The sequence below is a fragment of the Symphalangus syndactylus genome, chromosome 10 (assembly GCF_028878055.3).
Source record: "Symphalangus syndactylus isolate Jambi chromosome 10, NHGRI_mSymSyn1-v2.1_pri, whole genome shotgun sequence".
NCBI classification, from domain to species: Eukaryota; Metazoa; Chordata; class Mammalia; order Primates; family Hylobatidae; genus Symphalangus; species Symphalangus syndactylus.
This window is the reverse complement of record NC_072432.2, coordinates 13341562-13356572: the sequence shown is the minus strand read 5'-3', so window position 1 is coordinate 13356572 and position 15011 is coordinate 13341562. Positions and strand designations below refer to the sequence as shown.

At 40.3% G+C, this 15011-nt stretch overlaps 1 protein-coding gene across 2 annotated transcripts in view; it reads right to left on the bottom strand.

The window, feature by feature from the left end:
* The window catches only part of TAF3 (TATA-box binding protein associated factor 3), a 204955-nt gene that overhangs the window by 41468 nt on the left and 148476 nt on the right, over window positions 1–15011 (bottom strand). The window contains exon 3 of one of the 2 annotated variants that reach the window (XM_055296475.2): window positions 10138–11960. In XM_055296475.2, coding sequence (XP_055152450.1) covers window positions 10138–11960 — 1823 coding nt within the window. The remainder of the gene's footprint in view (window positions 1–10137; window positions 11961–15011) is intronic. The other variant, XM_055296476.2, reaches the window with a different exon arrangement.

Genomic DNA, 15011 nt, shown 5'->3' with positions numbered 1-15011 from the left:
TTTTGGTGGGATGGTTCTTCGTTGTAAGGAACTGTCCCAAGCACTGCCAGATGTTTAATGTCACTGGTTCACTGTTAGTCACTGACTAGTTGCAAGATTAACTTATGTATTTCAAGCTCAAGAATTACATCATAATAGAATAGTATAGTGGTTCTCAAGGGGAACACAGAAAATAATGATCAACATATCATAAAGTTAATATCGTACATGTAGATCAAATCTATTATTTTCTCATATGTATTTATCTGTCTCTTCCTAGAGTTGTTTTTCAAATCCCTCAGCCCATCAAGATCTACTGCTTCGACAGCTCCCTTGCATGGTGCCTGCATGCAGGAGATGCTCAGCAGACATTTGTTGAATTATCAACTTATCTTGCCCCAACCCTTTTGCCTCTTAGTTATTCCACCATACATCCAGGACCAACCTAAAACCATCCCCCAGAGCACTGAGTGATACCAAAGAACATTTTTAATTCCAGCTTCATGTATGCCTCCAATACTAGCTGTTTACCAGCTAACCCAGCTAAGGGCAGAGACCATGCGCGTTTGGCTTACTGCCATTTTCTAGTGCCTGTCTCAGGATCTGACACTAGTAAGTCTTAAGATAAGTGTAAAGCATGAATATGAAGAAATGATTTCAATCTTTAGCACTTTCAAGACTCTTCCCATGACCTTCTTTCCCCTTCTGCACATCCAACTCCACAGGAAATACCAGTGAGGCCACCAGTATTGAAGGAGAGCTCCTTCAATTCCCTACAAACTTCTCTGTGCCCACAATTACACTAGCATCTGTCTCCTGCTGTCTTCTAAAGAACCTTTCTCTATCATCTGCTTATTTACAGTATCTTCAGTCTCTCTGTTCCATGAATTATTTTCATCTCACTCTTTTTTTTTTTTTTTTTTTGAGAAAGTCTTGTTCTGTCACCAGGCTGGAGTGCAGTGGCAATCTCGGCTCACTGCAACCTCCGACTCCCGGGTTCAAGCGATTCTCCTGCCTCAGCCTCCCGAGTAGCTGGGATTACAGGCGCCCACCACCACGCCCGGCTAATTTTTGTATTTTTAGTAGAGATGGGGTTTCGGGGTTTCACTGTGTTGGCCAGGATGGTTTTGATCTCCTGACCTCATGATCTGCCCGCCTTGGCCTCCCAAAGTGCTGGGATTACAGGCATGAGCCACTGTGCCTGGCCTTCATCTCACTTTTAAATGTGCTCCACTCCATCTTAAATATTTTCTTAACTTCTCTTCAACCTCTAGCTAACAAATTCTCACAGATTTCGATCTTCACTTCATTGTCTGTTTTCTCACTTCTTCTTCATTCCTCAACCCTTGCCAACGTCCTCATGTCCCAGCATGTTTTCCCATTATAGGTCTTCTCATGCTCCTTCCTTCTCCTTTACAAACTCCTCTTCTTTCACCCAACCTTACTTGGCCCTCTCCTCTTGTCATGCTACAGTTTCTTTAGTGATCTCATCCCTGCCCACAGTTTGAACAGTAAGTTTAAAATACGTCTTCAAAATTTCTGTCTGGATTAGCACTGATTGACACTAAGGCCAAAATATGAAGTTGCCTATTAAACATTTTCAACTAAATATCCTATAAGTATTTCATCTCATCACACTGAAATCTTAACTTATCAACTTGCCCACAAACTGCCCCTTCTCCCTAGCCAACTTCACTCTTGGCTGATGTCTCCTTCACTTACCTGGTCCTGTAGACAGTATGGTCCAGGGTCAAGGGTCATGAGGGGGATGGGTGGCGGGTGGAGCAAGACCCATGCATAACTAGTTAGTGTTCAAGTCTCGTGTGTGTGTGTGTGTGTGTGTGTGTGTTTGAGAAGGAATCTCGCTCTGTCGCCTAGGCTGGAGTTCAGTGGCACGATCTCGGCTCACCACAACCTCCACCTCCTGGGTTTAAGTGATTCTCCTGCCTCAGCCTCCCGAGTAGCTGGGATTACAGGTGCATGCCACCATGCCCGGCTACTTTTTGTATTTGTATTAGAGACAGAGTTTCACCATGCTGGCTAGGGTGGTCTCAAACTCCTGATCTCGTGATCTGCCCGCCTCAGCCTCCCAAAGTGCTGGGATAACAGGTGTGAGCCACCGTGCCTGGCTGTCTCCAATATATTTTTTAAATGAAGAGTTTTATATCTAAACAAATCTGAAAACAAATGGTCCAGTCTTTATCTTATAAACTATTTAAGACTTCCTCATCTTTCTGTGTTATCTGTGGAAGAATAAACAAATATAACAAAAATAAACAAACATTTACAAGCTACCTATAATTTGCCAGGCATTGTGCTTGGTTATATTCCCGATGTGCTCATTAAGGTTTTTTAAAAACAAACATGTAGGGTAGATAGTGTGGGTTTCATTTTACAGGTAAACTGATCATATATGGATAAACCATTTTTCCTTTCTTTTCCATTTTGTTTTCCTTTTCTGTTCTGAGGTCACACAAATAGCAAAACTGAGATGGAATGCAGTCTTTTTGATTCACAGAATGAAAAATTATATGAAGTTCTTATATTCTTCAACTCTAACAATTTTAGGGTTACATAGTCATCAGTGATGAGGTATTAGAAGTGATATTTCTTATTTCTTCAACTGACAACACTAGCATGTACGCATTCCAATAACCTTTTCTTAAGCTCGATTTTAAAATAAAGCTCTTTGACCTACCTTTAAAAAAATTCTGCTCTACTATTATTGAGTTGTGTGTTTGGCCCATTTTTATTACCATAACACCCAATAATGATAACTTACACTTGTATAGCACTTGGTGAACTGTGTCCTATTTACATTATTCAACTCTATCTTCACAACTCTATAGGGTAATGTGGATGGTGTTATTATTCCCACATAAGAGCTCAGAAAGAGTAAGTGCTTCACCTAGAGTTACAAAGTTAGTAAGTAAATGGCCTAAATGCAGGTCTCCTGACACCAAATTCATCTCCTGTTCACCCTACTGCTCCTTAACTCTCTGACGCACATTGTGAGTCCTTTTTCTGATAATGTTGATGGCTTACACGGAGCTATTCAATTTATTTGTCAATATATCTTATGATAAATGACACATATTTGTGAGATGGCTGGGGTTAGTTGTAAATTTTGTTCTCCATGGGAGGCTAACTAGTTTATATGGAAAATGACATTAACCTTGGCCCCACCTTCACTCAACTAAACTAGCTGGGTTTTCAACGCTGTCTTAAACGGCTTGGCAGGACAATGGAATCAAGACATGGTCTGTTTATTATCTACTATAAAAAAAACCCTAAATAATACAATATGTAAAATTAAGTAAACAAAAGTGGAAACACATAAGTTAGATTTAAAATGGTATAAATGTGCCCTGAAGGCAACAGGTATTCAGTCAACTGGTTGAATTAATGAATGATTCACAGCCTGCTATCTTGGCTCAAAGTTTCATCTGTAATTACAGTGGTTGTATCATCTAAACACAGATGCCTCTGACAGGAAAAGAGGGAGCTATTAATTATACCACATAACTGGGATTGTCCCAGGCAAACCAGGAGATATCTAAAAACTACTTAAATAGTTTTATTTCATTCCTAAAAACAAGTTAAATTAGATTTAACTTGAGAAAATTCAAGGGATTGTAGAAAAAGATTAATGAGGATGCTAATAATACACATACAGAAAGTACAATTTCTAAATTAAAATTTCTTCCCGGATTTTTGTTTCCATTAACTTTATCTGTGTGCTCACCAAAACAAAAAGAGGCATTTCCTACAATCATAAAATAATTTCTCACGTGCACTTCCCAGAAAACAACAAACAAAAGGATGACTTCAATCACTTAGATGACACGACTAATGCCATCTTTTAATAGCATCAAGCCAAAATCTGGGGCCACGATGAGCTTTTAAGGGTTAAAATAAAAGAACAGCACTTTGGAGTAATGCTGAGAATTGGGGCACGCAGAAGAGCATTTACAGTGGATTACTAAGCTTCCCAATTCACCAAAGAGGTGAAGTCCAGCAATATAAGACTCCTTTGTAGCTAACTAAAAATACATTGTCAGTGGATTTGTCCAGTTTTATGTAGAAGCAATACTTCTTTCACCTGAACTAATACTAGTAGTCATATAAGCCCCTTATTGCCATGTGCTGCATTTTTTTTGTTAATCTTCAAGGATTTAGCTTCTTTGCCACATACCTCAGGGCACCAACTGATAAAGCTCTAACTCTCCATTTTTCCAGGACACCAGCAGTGCGGCCTTGCAAAAAATGAAAATCGCTCAAGAGATTTAAAGGGGAAATTTATTTTTAAAATCCTGACTTGAAGCAAAGAGGTGGATTTTTAAAAAGCTTATCTATAAAGAATCAGTTCAAATTTAAATTCTATCTTGGAACTCTTTCATGCATTCCAGCTTTAAAGTTTATCTTTTGACAGGGACTTTCTGCAAAGGTAATGGGCAGCTTTGTCAATATAATCTGTCCAAGGTTTTTTATTTTTTTATTTTTTAATGTTAAACTCCTTTCATTAAAAAAAAAAAAACCATATATGTATACTAGCTAGGGTAGCAGCAAATTTAGCAAGTGCTAGTTCAGATTCCCATCTATGCCAGTATGTTAGAAAAAAACTCACAAATAGTACTGATGAAAGCTCAACAGAATAATCTAACATTTGGATGCTGAACTATGGCTGTAACCATCTTGTATTTCTCAGCAATTAAAGTCTTCACATTATTTCCATTTAGAAACACAGTCTAAGTAAACTCTGATAACTATTTAAAATATTAAACAGAGAGTCAGAAGATGTGCAGTTGTGGTTAAGTATAACAAGTGCCATCCCATGTAGACAGCTGAGACAGAACATGAGCTTTCCTGTCCGTGCTCAGAGTGTAGAGTCAGAAAGGCTGGGAGCTGGCCTTGGGTAAACTACAAATTTAAATATACTCATTTAAACATTAAGTTTCTTGTTTTCTCCTGGAACATACAGTTATGAGAAACAGGAAGGAAATATTTCCCTCCCCTTTATTGGGTTTATTTACAAAAAAAACCCTTCATTTCACTAATTAATTACAATAGCTGATGAGAAAAGACTTGGAATGAGACTACATTACTTCAAACAAAAGAAGAAAAGGATGAAAACCCTTCCTTAAAGGCACAAAACAATTAGATGATTTATCATTCTCTAAAGAACAAACCGTTTAAATTTAATAAAGATTATTTGGGGGCAAATCCTACAGGACTTGGGGATAAAGAAATATTAAAATTTTTAATTGTTCTGATTGCTAAAGTCATCAAAGTGTAAAGGATATCCCTTTCCTGCTCTTTAAAATATGGCAGTTAAACAGGTGCTCTCTAAGGTATCTCCAGGAACTAACATTTTATAAAATCATGATGTCCCCTTACTGTCAAGCATCAAACCATTCCTATCCCCCTCATTTGCATTTGTCACTTAGGTCACCAAAGCAGACTGAGGTAAGTGGCTGAGAAGGCCATTCTGGGCAATAAAGAACAGAGGCCTCGGGCAGACAGACCTGGGTCCCCTCCCCTCACTGCTGCAGCAAGGTACTCGACCATTCTGTGCAGTTTTCTCAACTGTAAAACAGGAACCACTACACCAAACCCTCAGAGCTGTTGGGAGAATTAAATCATTGAATTCTGGCAAGGCCTGGGACCTGTAGGCACTCAAGAGGTGGTAGATGCTAACATCACTTACTATCAAGTTAGTTTATTCAGTAGCCGAAGTACAAATAAAACAATTCCTCAATCAACAGGATAAAAAATGTTGAGAATCCTTTCTAGAATTTATGGGCTTTCCATTATCGACAACTCCCAATTATGCATGGGTTGGTCATCAACACTATTGAATATGCGTATGAAAATTCAGGAACTGTTATAGTCCTCTACTCATCTTAATTAAATGACACAAACTGCTCTTCATTTAGTGTTTTCTTAGAGAAGACAGAAGAGAAGGCCTCTGAAGCCAGAATATTCTTCGAGAAGGTATGAAACTACTGTTTTTAAGCAGAGATAAGTTAAACTTTAGAATGCTGCTGTCCTCTTCCTAGTTTTGAATGGGAGGAAGGAGACGGAGGAAGGAAGCAGAGGGTCTGCGAGGATGAGAGGTTGGTGAATAACAAGTGGCAGAGCTGGAATTTCCACCCGGGTCAGTGTGGCTGCCAAAGCCATGCTCCCCCAGCCAGCACTGGACTTATTTATCTACAGATGGTGGGTGATGTCAGCATTTTTGGGGTGAAACTCTACTGTGCCTTTCCAGATCATATTCGAATGTAAAAACAGATTCCCCAATTTGACAGATGGATTTTGGCTTACCTTCTGTTTAAGAATATAGGTATAACCATCCAGTTCCACTAACATAAATTTTAAAATGCATTTATTTTTTCAAAATGATCCTCCCTCCAAAAATCACTTAAAAGAACAAGAGGAAATTTTAATTAAAGTAATCCTGTATATTCATCTAAACCCCAAAGATCCATGCAATATATACACTGACCCACAGAGAAACAAAAATTTTAATAAACATTTTTTAAAATTTTATTTAATCCCAAATGTGACCGTATTAACAACAATTTTAAACTGTTCTGAAATGTATTGTTAGATTTATCACTGCTACAACTATTATGGCTGTGACTGCAATTGGATAATATAAGTGCTCTTAACATGTCTTTTTTTTTTTAAGACAGGGTCTCACTCTGTTGCCCAAGCTGAAGTGTAGTGGTGCTATCCTCCCACCTCAGCCTCCCAAGTAGCTGGGACTCCAGATGTGCAACACCATGCCTAGTTAATTTTAAAAAATAGTTTTTTTTTTTTTTTTGGAGAGACAGTCTCACTATGTTGCCTAGGCTGGTTTCAAATTCCTGGCCTCAAGTAATCCTCCTGCCTTGGCCTCCTAAAGTATTGGGAGCATGAGCCACTGCACCTGGCCATTAACATGTGTTTTATAAAAAGTTAATGTGGTTCTATTTTAAATAAGTGACAGTCTAGAGTCCCAGCCCTGACTAGGTGTCTGACTGCCCACAAAGGGGAACTAAAAGCTTGCATAACTCACCACTCTCTGGATTTATCATCATTAACAGAAAAACAATTTGAACTTCTTATGGTGAGTTACCAACCAAATGATTTCACTTATTCCATTTTAAGATAATATAGAAAAGTGTGGTAGTGAGGACCATAAATTATAGCATCTGACAGCCTGGACTGAAATTTTGGCTCCTGTTCAATGACTTACTAGATGTGTGATCTTGGGCAAGTCTATTAATCCCTCTAAGCCTTAGTTTCTCATCTTGAAGTGATAATAATTACAGCATCTATCTTAGAGGGTTGTGTAAGGAATTAAAGTGCTTAGCATGGTGTTTAGCACATAGTAATTACTCAGTGTTAACTGTAACTGTTTTGCTGTGTTTAGTGTTCTTATCATTATCTCTAAAGATGAAATACTTAAGGATTAAAGAAGCTAAAAAACTTGTCCTGGATCTTATTCCAGGTCTGCTGGATTCCAAAGCCCAAAGCTCCTTCTACCTACCATGCAAATTCCTTTTTAATTAATCACATCTTTATTGGTTCTTGGTATTGGCTTTATAAGCAGGTAAAATAAATGTGGAGATTGAAAAATTTAAACAAATGCTCTTGCTTGCTGATCTGGGTCAGTGTCTGGGAGAGTTGCTCTTGGGCAGGATGATGAGAAGGCAAAACAAGATTGTGGCCTTCATTCTTTTGGCTGAAGACATTTTCTTGGGGCAGCTTAGATATGTCTCACTTTAGTTTTAAACTTTGGTGCCTTACTTCTGTAGATTTGTAGGAAAATTCTTGGACCATATGGAACCGCATTTCAGGTGTATTTTTGTTTACTCATATGCCGTGGTGCTTGGGGGATTTAAATAGGGTTGAAGAATGGGAAGTCTTAACGTTTATGTTACTATCCCAATTTCTACTTGTCAATGGCATTTCCATGGGTTGTCCTAACCTTTATCCTTTCCTATTTGTATCAAGGGCTAATATTCCAAAGAATGCCAAGGAAGCAGAATAATTTTTAAAACCTATTAATAGCTGACCTGCCCATATTAACACAGGCTAGCTGATACGGTCCAATGGAGCAGCGATCTCCAGGTTCCTACATTTTATCATTTGATTCAGAATGGAACACCCTCTCCATCTACTGACATTTACGCGTCAGATACGGTACTAAGCACACCCTGTATGTTCTCATTTAATCCGTATATAAATGACTTACCCATTTCACAAAAGTCAGGATCTGAACTCAGGTCTAACTCTCTAGACACTACTATTTATTATTTATAAAGGTCTTATAAGATAGCTGAATTTTCTACATTTTTATCTTTTGCCATGTACCTGCTCCATAGCCCAGCAAAACTGATCCAAGAACGTGTATCTTTCTCTCAGGTGGACTCTGTGCTTCGAGGGACTGAGCCTTTGCCTTCCACCAAGGTGGTCTGAGGGACTTTTCTTCCCTAAAGTCAGGTAGATGCTGTAGAAAGGCATGGGACTGCTGTTACAAACCTAATCTGATGGCTTCACTCAAATTCATAACAGCTATTGAAACAACTCCATTGACTTTCCAAAGTGAAGATGGTGGTGAAAGCAAGTCCCGTTTGATTTACTGAGGGCTCAGCTGCCAAGTTACTAGGTACACGAGGGATAAATGACTAGCTGCTGTCAGGCAGTGTCTCTAACAACAAACACCTCACCATGTGAAGTCTCTCTGCAGTGTAACTGACCTGGTTCTTGCTAGCTGTGTCATCCTGATCTTGGACAAGTCACTCTCTCAGGCTCAGTTTCTCTTCCATAAATATCGATAATAATAGCTGCTGGACCTATGTCACAGGTGTGTTAGGAGGAGAAAATAAGGTGTACGGATCTGCTTTAAAACCTGACAACTACTATATAGAAATTGCATAATAATATAATAAAATGATTTTTAAAAGGGAAATAAGAGTTGGATGTCTGTGTCTTGTTAACCTGTCAATGTTCAGTTATTGATATCAGAATTCCCATTTCACTTTTTAATATTTTAGGATAGCCAAAGAGAACAAAGAAAGAATCAAGGTAGGCAGAAAAATGGGAGTTGCCATTACTGCTGTCAACTACACTCATTTTTCTAGGTAAGTTTGAAGTTAAAAATACTCCAAATTTATTGGTAATATATCTGCTGCAGGTCAAATACATCAAATTTTATCATCTGAAAAAAATTACTGGATATTATTTTGTGGCCAAGCTCAAAGAGGATAACTTTTAGAGGGCAGGGAAAGGATCATTAGGAGCTCTGGGGTGGCACTATGAATAGATATTTTTTCAGAAAGTTTACGAGAAATTTTCAAATAACCCAGCCGGCTGCTATAATCCAAGAAACCACGGACTGAAAAGCAAAGCTGGGTAAGCAGAGGTCACAGCCTGAGGACTGAGGCCCCAGCGCCTACAAAACTGCAGGGTTTCTATCAGTTTCTCTGGCTGTACGCTAGGAAATGAAGTCTGACTTACTGAGATGGTCAAACATTTCTGCCATGTGGGATTACTTTCTGCCCACTCACCAGGCTGCCAGATCAGCCTAGATACTCAGAAATGTGCCCTTATCTTATTAAAGCAGAAAACGGAAGGAATAAAAGATGCTATGGAAAGTTCTGTAGACAGCCATAATCCTAAACACATGCCCAAATGGCTCACCAGAAAGAAAACCAAGGCAGTGGTCCTTCCACGGGCCTTGCTGTCCTCTTAAAATAGTGCTGTGGTTTTGTATGCTTTTAGAAACATGGATGCTGCCTTTCTCAATATTTGGGTGCAAAATATAATGCAGTAGACTTGATAATTTACACAAATATTATTCACAATTTAAGAACCCAGATTTGTTTTTTTTAAGCTGCCAGAGATCACTATAGCTAATAGAGAGTTTATAGTCTGTGATTAGATGCCTCTTAGGCTATGAATTTTTAACATCTGCTAGTGTGTTGAGGGCTTGACTACAGGTTTATGGGTTTTAGAATTAAAATCAAATTTTGTAACCTCATTATAAACATATTTCCACTTAAGCGATGGGTGATTTACACCCAGAATACAGATATAATTGTGGCCTTTGTTTATCTGCTTCTCACTAGGACTCTGTTGAGACAGGGCCAAAAATGAGAAACTGCTTACTTTTTCGTGCTTGTGTTTCTCCTTTTCCTTTTCTCTCTTCTCTCGCTCTCTCTTCTCTTTCTCTCTTTCCTTCTCCTTCTTCTCCTTCTCCTTCTCTTTCTCCTTCTTTTTCTTCTTCTCCTTTTTGTCCTTTTTCTTTTCTTTCTCCTTCGGCTTCTCTTTCTCCTCAAACAGTTTTTCCGGAAGCACTGGCAACAAAGACGGCAGCATGGCCGGGACCCTGGAGGCTGTGGCAGGGCTGAACAAGGGCAGGGCCAGCTCTTTTGGGGGCAACACCAGTGGGGGTGCTGGGGCTTTCATCTTATCTTCTCTGCCTTTATCTTTCACTTTTTCTTTCTCTCTCTTATCTTTATCTTTCTTGCCTTTCTCTCTATCTTTCTTCTTATCTTTGTGCTTCTCTTTCTCCTTCCTCACAAGTCCATCTTTCAATTTCACTTTGGGATCAACATCTTCAAATTCTTTGATTTTAAACTTGTAGGGATCCGCCTCTTCCTCTTTAAGAAATTCCTTCCAGGGATACTTTGTTTCCCTGCCAGCTTCCTTGTCTTTCTCTTTCACTTTATCCTTCTCCTTACTTTTGTCCTTGTTCTTGTCTTTTTCCCTCTCCCTATCTCTCTGCTTTTCTTTCTTTTTCATTTTAGTCTTTAGTTCCTTTTTCAACTTCTTCTTTACCTCCACGGAGGAAGGCAGCTTGGTTTTCTCCTCATACACCTTGTGGAGAGGTTCGGGAGTGGGAGGAGACACTGACGGAGAAGAGATGTAAGGAAAGTTGGGGGGCATATTCGAAGGTGTTCCCAGTTTTGCTTTACGTACAACTTCATCAATGGAGGCATCCATTGTCCATGAGTTATCGGAACTTGAGGTTCCACCAGAAAGAGGCAGAGGAGTGGATCCTGACTTTGTGAAATTGTTTGCGGAAGTGGAAGCTTTGGGAGTGGTACACTCCGGGCCTGAAATTCTCTTAGGGCTAGTAAAAATGTCTCCTTCAGATTCCGATCCAGAAGAAAATTCGAAAGGATCTGGCTCTCGCTCAGCACAGGCTCGTGCAATCACAGCATCAATAGAGGCCTCAATCGTTTTATCCGCTACTACAGCCTTTTTCGGCTGATTCTCACTATTCAGTTTCCCAGCATCAGGGGGTGTCTGTGTTTGTTTTACCTGGATAGTCTCTTTACTGATTTTTTCACTGAGTGTAGCTGAAGGAGTCCTGTTGGGCGTTTCAGGTCTCACAGGTGTTTGGGGAATATGAGTCGTGACCTTGGGGCTCTTGGGACTCTTGGGGCTCTTGGAACGTCCAGGTGATTTCTTTTCTTTGGATACAGTTTTTGGTGATCGAATAGGACTTCCGACCATTGCTGGTGACTGGGCGGTTTTGGGTGATTTAGTCTTCTGTCCTGGAGAGCTAGTTTTAGTCTTTGTTTTAGGTGTAAATGACTTTGTTTCTAATGGTTTTGCAGTTGGCATTTGTGATTTTGCAACTGGAGCCAACATTGGCGGCTCAGGTGAGGGAGGTGCCAAGTCTCTATTGTCCTGTACGTGGACTGGAGAAAGCATTGGTGGGATCTTTTGAGTATTTATCGAGCTGAGTGGCTCTCGAGCTTCCAATAACACAACATCTAGCGTGTCCCCTTTAGTGCTTAATAGCCGAGGCCGCTTCATGGCTGGCAGTTCTTCAGCTTCAGGACTATCCAGTGGTCTCTTGCCCAGGAAATTCTCATCATTAATAATTTCTTCCTCCTCCAATTCATCATCTTCTTCCAAGGGAACCTGCATGGCTTCTGCTGATGTGCCTCCATCAGTGGGCACCTGCTCTTCTTCTTCTTCTGGTAAAGGAAGAAAAAGGAAGAAAAAAATAAATATTATTGGAATGTAACGAAACCTAAGAAATAAAAACAATGCTTCAAACATGATTTCTTTTTTATTATTATACTTTAAGTTCTAGGGTACATGGGCACAATGTGTAGGTTTGTTACACAGGTATACATGTGCCCTGTTAATTTGCTGCACCCATCAACTCGTCATTTACATTAGGTATTTCTTCTAATGCTATCCCTCCCCCAGCCCCCGACCTCCCAACAGGCGCCGGTGTGTGATGTTCCCCTCCCTGTGTCCATGTGTTCTCACTGTTCAACTCCCACCTATGAGTGAGAACATGCGGCGTTCAAACATGATTTCTAAAAAAAAAAAAAGGAAATTATTGACAGTGTTTAAAAAGTAAGTTAGTTTTAAAGGATCTTCCAAACATGTGTGCCATCATTCTTAAAAGAGTGGCAGTCAGTAACAGCAGATGTACAAATTGCTCATCGTCCTTTCACATAGTCTGGCCCTAACCTCAGGATCTGGAAATTGCTCGGTATTTCCAGTTGGCCTTCTGTTGTTTCCTGAATTAATTCTTTTCCTAACCAGTAAACGCCGTCTTTCTCTATCTCCCTCTCACGCACATAGAAGCACACGTGCGCACCCACATGCCCCTCTAAAAAACCAAGAGATGGATTATTATAGGACTTAGTATGGATTATTGTTATTATCAGGAATGACAGAAAGGTCATTTTAGGACTTTTATAACAAATTCATATACTACTTATGTCTTCTACTTTGCTTGCTTGATGTGAGCCACTTGGAGAGGGAGTACGGTGCAATGAAAAACACTTGGTTTAGGCACATGACAAATGGTTTTTCGGCTACAGTTATGGCACTAGAGAGCAACCAGCCTTAGGGACTCTCTCAACCTCTCTGAGCCTGTTTCCTAATCTTTCAAAAAGGAGCCAATGTTACTTACCCTGCCTACTTGGCTGAGTTTTTCTAAGATCAGAGTATTTCTCCCAACACATATTAACTAAGCATATAATGCACAACGATAAAGTCTAAAAGAGCCACAGAAATAAATCACAACTAAAAGAGCTCACAGTTTAGTGCAGCAATAACGGATGTGTCTAGCCCACAGAAAGTGATCAGTGCCACAGACAGATAAAGTGCTACAGCAGGTCAAAGGAGAGACAGATCTCAGCGAGGTCAAGCATGCGGAGGAGGCTTGATTAATTATGCAGCGTTTGGGATACTCGGAGACTGGAAGTGGTGAAGTCCAGGACAAAGGGTCAGATGACAAAGAGATGAAGGTGAAACACGGGGAGTGTTAAGAGAAACAGAAAATTATTTGTCTGGAAAGTAGAGTGCAAGGTGGGGAGCAGTACGAAGCAGGTTTAGTGAAGTTGCATCCAGATCCTAGGACTTTTGAATTCCAGAAAAAGAAATATAATCTTTACTCTACTGGTAGTTTGGACCTGGAAGGATTTTAGACAACAGAGAAAAACGTGTGGGGTATGTGTTGGGAAAAGTCACACTGGCAGGAACACACATGATGGATGGGGGTGGGAGGTAATGGGTACTGAAGGAGAGCAGTAACATGGGTTACTGAAGTGATGTGAGAGGCAGTAAGGGTCAGAGCCAGAACAGTGCAGACAATTAGGAAGCAGCAGAGGTGAAGGATATTCTGAGGATAGAATGGATAGAATCTGATAAATGATGAGGGTATAAGACTTGAGCAAGGACTCAAACACAATTTCAAAGCTTTGAGCCTGGATAGGCATGGTGGCTCATGCCTGTAATGCCAACATCTTGGGAGGCCGAGGGAGTAGGATTACCTGAGCCCAGGAGTTTGAAACCAGCCTGGGCAACATAGTGAGACCCCATCTTTACCAAAAAATACAAAAATTAGCTGGGCATTGTGGTGCGTGCCTGTAGTCCCAGCTACCTGGGAGACTGAGGTGCGAGGGTCACCTGAGCCCAGAAGGTTGAGGCTGCAATGAGCCGTGATTGCGCCACTGCACTCCAGCCTGGGCGACAGAGCGAGACCCTATTTTTAAAGAAAAAAAAAAAGGGAAAGAAAGCTTTGAGCCTTGGTGAGTGATAAATGTAGTGATGAACAGAAACAGGAAATAAGGAAATAGAAAAGGACAATGATTATTAGCTCAATCCCTAGACAAAGAGTTTGATGAACATTTAGTCTGCGCTGCCTACTCGGCAGCTGAAATATAATACAGATGATCAGAAAACAGGACACAATACGTGAGAGAAAGAGCGTTGTTGAGATAACTAAAGTCACCATGATGGATGATATGAACAAGGAAGAAACAAGAGGAAACAGGCTCAGGTATTTTGAGGAATACCTATATATAAAAAGAAGAGGAAGAAGACCTAATGAAATACATGGAGGGTCAGATGTCAAAGAGATCAAGGGAGCAAGAGTTTTAACACAGAAGGCAAGTGAACAAAGCCAAATGCTTAAGAGGTCAACGAGGATGAGGCCAACAGCAGAAGCCATGCTGCAAAAGCATGAAGGGGTGCACAGATAGAGAACATGTGAGATGATGCATGGGAAGAAAGTACTTAGTAAATCATAAAGAACATCACAACCTCATCAATTATGCTACCGATTCACGATAATGATGGTATCACCCACCAGGCCCCAAGTCAGGAAACTGGGGTGATTCTAGATTCTCTCCCATCTTCTCTGCCAGATCTGAATTGACAGCACAAGTTTTCTACTCTGTTTGCTTTCATGTGCTTTCCCCCTGCTTCTGTCTTGTTAATCTCAATGTTCAGCACCTCTTCTCTGTATGGCTGCAAGGACCTTCTACCTAGTCTTGGCCTCCAGTGCAGCTTTCTCAGAACCATCTCTCACGTTGTCTTATGGTGATCTTCTGAACACACAAATCTGAGCGTCTGGTTCCTCATCTTAAAAACCTTTCATTGCTTCCTTCAAAAGCAGTTTGTAAAAGGCATCCCTTGGAAATTGAGGGTTTGTAGAACCCCTTCTGAGGCTACTGCGCAGTAGAGACAGCTGTTCTTTATTACACGGAAGAGTTATGCCTCGG